Source organism: Pyrus communis, chromosome 14 (genome assembly GCF_963583255.1).
Source record: "Pyrus communis chromosome 14, drPyrComm1.1, whole genome shotgun sequence".
Taxonomy (NCBI): domain Eukaryota; kingdom Viridiplantae; phylum Streptophyta; class Magnoliopsida; order Rosales; family Rosaceae; genus Pyrus; species Pyrus communis.
In genome coordinates, this window is record NC_084816.1 from 3,424,255 (window position 1) to 3,431,405 (window position 7,151).

Below are 7,151 nucleotides of genomic sequence, written 5' to 3' on the forward strand. Positions count from 1 at the left end.
ATGTGGTCATTCCATCACCAATTTGTCAAAATATCTATTATATTTTGACGACACATAACTACCCCATAAGTCTAACTAAATGGGTTCAGAAGGGGTTATTATTGGCGATTCAGAGGGGTTATCATGATATCATTATTGAGAGTGATGTGCTCCAGATTGTCTCGACATTACGCAACGGTCTTCCCAATGGTTCCGTGATCGGTAACATTGTGGAAGATTCCCAGGCGTTGTTGTCTACCATCATTGGAGCTACTATTGCCCATACCTATCGGCAGAATAACGAAGCTGCTCACCGCATAGCTAGATATGCTTTTCTAGCTTGGCCAACTGTTCGTGGTTCGAGGAACTTCTGAACATTATCTCTGATATTCTTATATCTGATTGTAATGTCTGAATTTTAGCTTCTTTTTTAGGCCGTAGCCTTAGGTACTTTTAGGGCTTTTAGCTTTCCTTTTTTTACTAAACTTTCTATCTATGAACTAATATCGTTGCCTACAAAAAAAACAAAAAATCCAAGAAGAAGGGCAGCACGTGAGGCGATGAGCAATGTAATTGGCTTGATGGCGAACATGAGTAAAAGATGGCCACAAAAGTTTAGACGGGGCAGCCTACTAAGATGCCTAAGACCCATATGATTTTGACGAAGATTACAAAAAATAAAAAATACCACTTTTATCATATGTTTATACTACCATTAGATTATCTCTCTAAGAAAATGAGACTCATGTTTGTTAACGGCTTACCTTTATTACAGAGACGGTACAAATAATAGTACAAATGTATGGTAAATGTAATATTACTCTTAAATAATTAAGATCAATCATTCACGATCACTATTCACAAAAGTCAAACCGTAATCGGACAAAACCATTCATCGTCAGTGCCCTCGTATGCTAAAGAAAATTTGACAAGCTGATGTTCAGACGTCACACTCCAGTTCCAACACTCATTCCTGCAATAATGCAAGTCAAAAGCCGCAGTCTATAAATTCCAAATCATATCTTCTAGTTGATTACTCTGCAAACTCAATGGTACAATCTGGACTCTAACCCACCTAATATCCACGAAACCTGAAGCTACCAATAAACCACTTCACTCTACCACCACTATTCTCAGCATTTCGCTCTGTGCACTCACCAAATTACTCACCACACCAACGCACCCACAAAAATGGACCTCTTCCTCCTGGAAAAGGCCCTTCTGGGTCTCTTCCTCGCGGTGATCGTCGCCATCGCCATTTCAAAACTCCTCGGCAAGAAATTCAAGCTCCCGCCGGGTCCCATACCTGTACCTGTTTTCGGAAACTGGCTCCAGGTGGGCGACGACCTCAACCACCGTAATCTCACAGACCTCGCCAAGAAATTCGGCGACTGCTTCCTCCTCCGCATGGGGCAGCGCAACCTCATCGTCGTCTCGTCGCCGGAGCTCGCCAAGGAGGTGCTCCACACCCAGGCAGTCGAATTCGGGTCGAGGACCAGAAACGTCGTTGTTGATATCTTCAACGGTAAAGGCCAGGACATGGTGTTCTGCGTCTACGGCGTGCACTGGCGGAATATGCGGCGGATCATGACCGTCCCCTTCTTCACCAACAGGGTTGTCCAGCAGTACCGCTACGGATGGGAATCGGAGGCGGCTGCGGTCGTCGAGGATGTGAAAAAGCACCCTGAGGCGGCGACCAGTGGAATGGTGCTGCGGAGGCGGCTGCAGCTGATGATGTACAACAACGTATACAAAATCCTGTTCGATCGGCGATTCGAGAGCGAGGAGGATCCCCTGTTCGTTAAGCTCAAGGGATCGAACGGGGACAGGAGCCGATTGACGCAGAGCTTCGATTACAACTACGGCGATTTTATCCCGATATTAAGGCCGTTTTTGAGAGGGTATTTGAAGATCTGCAAGGAAGTGAAGGCGAAGAGGATTCAGCTGTTTAAGAACTATTTCATTGACGAGAGGAAGTAAGTTCATTCATTTTATTTATTAGTTGGCTTTTTATTCAAAATATTCTTCGGATTGATAATTCTTTACTTCTATCTCTGGGATTTAAAATTGATCGTGATCTTTAGAATTGTCCACAGTGAATTATTTAGTCTTTATGTTAGAAATCTTCATTGAATTGAAGTTTTTTCTTTTAGATCAACCTCTCCTTGAAATTGCAGTGTCTTCAATTTAACTAATTTTTATTTTATTTTATAAAATGACAAAAATAATTAACGATGTACAATCTTAATAACTATTTCTATTGCTATTAAATTTCATGAGCTAAATTGAATAGTTATTTCAATCTTAGTGACAATTTTAACTAAAAATTTAGATGAAATTTTATTATTTTTATTTTTATAGGAAAATGACGGAGTTGTATTTTTTATGGACGAGGATTTTCTTTCCTCACTTGTTTTCCTCTTCCCTCCCTTACCTATTATAGTTTTTTTTTTCTTCGTTCTCTCTATTCTCTCAACAAAGATGAAAAAAAAAAAAAAAAAAAAAAGAAATCTTGAACATTCAAACAGGATAAGATGGGAGAGGAGGAAAAAAAAGGAGAGAATTTTTGCCCATTTTATTTAAAAATAGGAATCTAATTATCAATTGTCACAATACGTTGCCTACAAATATATGTCTAAAAAGATGATTTCGCCTTGTGTTAGTGGCATGACAATTATTAAGGTTTATCGTTTGACATTTTAGGGGGTGTATTCAATCGAGGATTTGAGAGATTTTAATGAATTTATAAATCCATGAATTTTTATGGAGTTTAATTGATTTGTAGAGATTTTGGAGGGTGTATTCAATTGAGATTTTGAGGGATTTGAATTCTTTTAATTAATCTAGGGGTATTCAATTAGGATTTTAAGTGATTTTTTGAAATTCAATGTGTATCAATTAGGATTTTAAGATAGTTTATTAAAATCTTAAAAAATTCGGGTGTATTCAATTAGAATTTTAAAGAAGTTTATACCATTCAAGGTGTATTAAATTAGAATTAGAATTTAAAGAATTTGGAAAAGTTGAGGAATTAGAGGGAGAATTGGAGAGATTTTAAAGTGTATTTTAAGCATCCATAAATCTTACATCTCCCCATGAGATTTCGAGGGAATTGAATCAAAATTTTACTTGAAATTTCTACAAATCAATTAAACTCCATAAAAATCCATAGATTTATAAATCCATTAAAAATATCTTAAATTCCCAATTGAATACACCCCCTTCGTATAAAATTTTGATTTAATTCCCTCGAAATCTCATAGGGAGATGTGAGATTTGTGGATGCTTAAAATACACTACGTAATCTCTCAAATTTCCTTTAATTCCTTAACTTTCACAAATTCTTTAAAATCAATTTCTAATTGAATATATCTAGAATGTTATAAACTTCTTTAAAATCATAATTGAATACACTTGGATTTCTAAGGATTTTAATAAACTATCTTAAAATTCTAATTGAATACATCTTAAATCTCAGAGAATCATTTAAAATCCTGATTGAATATCCCTAGATTCATTAAAAGAATTAAAATCCCTCAAAATCCCAATTATATAAGTCTTATACACTTATACACTTATACACTAGTGTGTTTGCAATTTGAAGTTCGACGACTCAAATGAGAGTGTAAAAGAGAAATGCTAAGGAAACTCTCAAAAGTATGATTCTTTATAGACTATCTGCTATGATTCTTTATAGACTATCTGCTAACTCATAATTTTGGCACAACTCTCATACCAACATTATAAAACATTGTGTAAAAAACATGACACTACGAATAGTGTAACTCAACTTTTCTAATTTTGAAGCAGGAAACTTTCAAGCACACGGGCAACAACAAACGAAGGATTGAAGTGCGCCATTGACCACATCCTCGAGGCACAGCAGAAGGGAGAAATCAACGAGACTAACATTTACCACGTCGTTGACAACATCAATGCCGCTGGTGAGTAGACCCCACTCTCGTAATATCAAGAGAGTTTTAATGAAACATTATTGATATTATTCATTTTTAACGAAAATGATAATTTTACTCTAAAAAGTCACTTATGATATTATTCACTTACAACATATTTTTGTCATTTTGATTAAAACTCAAAGTTTTCAAGTTTTTTTCATTAATTTTCCTTAATATTAACTCTGAAAATAAAAACACTATTGATGACCGAAATGATAAATTTAATTTCACCTGATATTTGAAAAATTTTGTAATGAGCTTTGTGCATATTCAATTAAGGTTGTTTAATTTTTGGTCGCTAATGTCACGTTTCGCTGTTGAGCAGCTATTGAAAGCACTTTGTTGTCTATCGAGTGGGGGATCGCCGAGCTAGTGAACCACCCCGACAGCCAGAAGAAGTTGAGGGAAGAACTCGATACTGTCCTCGGCCGTGGAGTACAAATCACAGAGCCCGACATTCAGAAACTTCCCTACCTGCAAGCCGTGATCAAGGAGACTCTCCGCCTTCGCATGACAATTCCACTCCTTCTTCCCCACATGAACCTTAAGGACGCCAAGCTCAGTGGGTTTGACATCCCGGCGGGGAGCAAGATTTTGGTGAATGCTTGGTGGTTGGCGAACAACCCTGCCATGTGGAAGAAGCCGGAGGAGTTTAGGCCCGAGAGGTTTTTGGAGGAGGAGTCGAAGGTGGAGGCTAACGGGAACGACTTCAGGTATCTCCCGTTTGGTGTTGGGAGGAGAAGCTGTCCCGGTATTATCCTGGCCCTGCCAATCCTATGCATTACAATTGGACGTTTAGTTCAGAACTTCGAGCTTCTACCTCCGCCGGGACAGTCCAAGCTCGACACCTCGGAGAAATGCGGGCAGTTCAGCTTGCACATCCTGAAGCATTCCACCATTGTGATGAAGCCGACGGCATAGATTTATGAACTTTGAATTAATGTACAGTCTTGGTAAGCCAAGTGATAAGTTCACTTCAGATCAGTTTGTATTTCACCGTTGCCGCTCTTCTCCGTCACTTAATAGTTCAACTTCAGTCAATCCTTCTTTATCTACAACTCCCTCACAACCTTTGGCTACTCTCAGTTGATTAAGGGCGGGTGATATTATTGTGTTTTGAAAAAAAACTGTTTCTTTTGTGCTGTGAGAATAAGTAGTTGTGAAATAAAGCAGTAAATGTTTTAGTAAACTTTTTTGTAAAAGTACTTTTGAAAAAGAAAAAAAAACAGTTTAATAATGTCTGATAAACTTTTATGAAATGATCAAAATTAAGCTTATCTATCATTTTTTTTTTCTTCGTTTCCTTTGGTGCATCTCTATCATATTTCTTTTTCTCCATTCCCAAACCCAAGATTAATTCTATCTTTTACATTTTTTTCCTTTTCTCTTTTCTTTTACTTTTCTAGAACACTCTCCCTCTATAATCATCTCCATTTTTTTCTCCTTCCCGTCCAACTACCTCTGTCTCTCTCTCTTCACTTTTTCTCTCATCACCAAATTCCATTATTTTCGCCACTTTCTCCCTCATCATCAAATTCCATTTTTTCTCATTCATTCTCAGAAAAAAGCTTCTGGATTTGTCATATGGGTTTTCGAAGCTGATTTCGTACAGCGACGATCTGGTGAAGGTGTTGAAGGACCAGAGGGACATCAACCACTTGGCGCAGTGTCTCCAGCACCGCAAGGCCCTTCGATCCTCCTGCGATTCCGATTTCAATGAAGTCCAGAACTTGCTTCGAGGTTTGTTTCCTCACTTGGGTTCTGTTTGTTTCCCGAGAAAATTTCTGACCCAGAAAATTTTCAGTTAGTTGCTTATACTTTTTTTCCACTTTCAAGCAAGCTAATCTGGGATTGTATAGTTTAGAAACTTACTTTGTGCACACCTGTAGAGAGCTCCACCTCAAAATGTAGGGTTCTAACCCATTTTCCGGGAAAATGTTTTCTTAAAGGGGGGGGGGGGGGGGGGGGGGGGGGGGGGACAGAGGGGTGAGGTTCAATTTGATTTTTTCTTTTTTTTTCTGGTTGATTCTCGTATTTCCCTTGCATAAATGTTTCTCGGAAAGAAGATATTTGGCTGCTGTTGTATGTCGATACGTGCATTGATTGATGGGTTCTTATATGAAGCAGACTATGAGATAAAAGGTAGGATTGCCAGAAACTTTCATTAAAGGGTCACTGTTCATCCATGTTTCAAGGGCTAAAAAACAGAAATTCGACCTCAAAAACCAGAAAAAAAAAAAACCAAACAAACAAAGAAAAAAAAGATATGGGTTGTAATCAGGCCCTCAAATCAGAGAGGATCAGAGAGGGCGTACATGTAGACCCTTTGCATTTCAATTCAAAAATGATATTTAAGAGTCTCTTTTATATGCGACGAAGTCTAAGCTTCAACCCATTTCCTTTTTTTTTTTTTACAAAAAATATCGACCGTATTGAAGAAATTTCAAATCTTGATTGGTTGAATGTAGGTCAAATTCCTTCATCAAATTGAAGGTTAGTCACTCTTGGTTCATCAATTTTGATAGTAAGTTTTGCAGTCAATTCCCAACAAGGTTCCTATATTAATCTATTCCCTGTGAGCCTCAAGGAATCAGTAAAATATTTTTATTCAAAAGACAAAGTCACAAAGAGAAAACTATTTTCTCATACATTTTGCACTTTCTTGTCAAGTATAAAGTCCCCTGAATTCTCAAATCGTATTACAAGTTACAACGCCAATTGGGAAGAAAAGGATGTAATCCGCCAAATCACATTGAAATGTTGGGATAATTTCAAGCACGACAGGATTACAGAACAAGTCGTAATTAAAAAATTAGGATCAATCACTCACGATCACTATTCATCCAGGACAAAAATCAAACAGTATCTAACAAATTACCATTCATCTATATTCTATAGTCGTAAGCAAAAGAAAAAATTAATTATTCAGATAAGGAGAAATTTTTAATTGTGACGGAAATATAAGTGGTACATCACATGTTTTAATTGAAGTAGTGAGAAATTTTATTTTTTAAGTTATCAACTTTTTAGCACACATATTTCGTCATTTGTAAAATAACACATGATGTACTATTCCATATACCGATCTTAGTGAAAAATCATCATTCCTGCTCCGACAGTCATTCCTACAATAATGCAAGCTACAAGCCCCAGTCTGTAAATTCCAAGAAACCCAAAACCACACCAATGAACCAGTTCACTCTCCCACCCCCAATA

The 7,151-nt window shown here is 37.2% G+C and overlaps 1 protein-coding gene across 1 annotated transcript; it reads left to right on the top strand.

The window, feature by feature from the left end:
* Positions 1-876: 876 nt before the first annotated feature.
* On the top strand, positions 877-5,098 carry LOC137715713 (trans-cinnamate 4-monooxygenase-like). Its single transcript, XM_068455054.1, has 3 exons — positions 877-1,955; positions 3,790-3,923; positions 4,261-5,098. Exons 1-3 carry the CDS (start codon positions 1,171-1,173, stop codon positions 4,854-4,856), a joined length of 1,515 nt encoding a protein of 504 aa, XP_068311155.1. The 5' UTR covers positions 877-1,170; the 3' UTR covers positions 4,857-5,098.
* The last annotated feature ends 2,053 nt before the right edge of the window (positions 5,099-7,151 follow it).

Excerpts from the sequence above, each read along its gene's own strand:
- LOC137715713 (XM_068455054.1), top strand. The coding sequence starts at position 1,171 with ATGGACCTCTTCCTCCTGGAAAAGGCCCTTCTGGGTCTCTTCCTCGCG. Across the intron at positions 1,956-3,789 it reads TATTTCATTGACGAGAGGAA|GAAACTTTCAAGCACACGGG; the intron begins GTAAGTTCATTC and ends ATTTTGAAGCAG. Across the intron at positions 3,924-4,260 it reads TGACAACATCAATGCCGCTG|CTATTGAAAGCACTTTGTTG; the intron begins GTGAGTAGACCC and ends GCTGTTGAGCAG.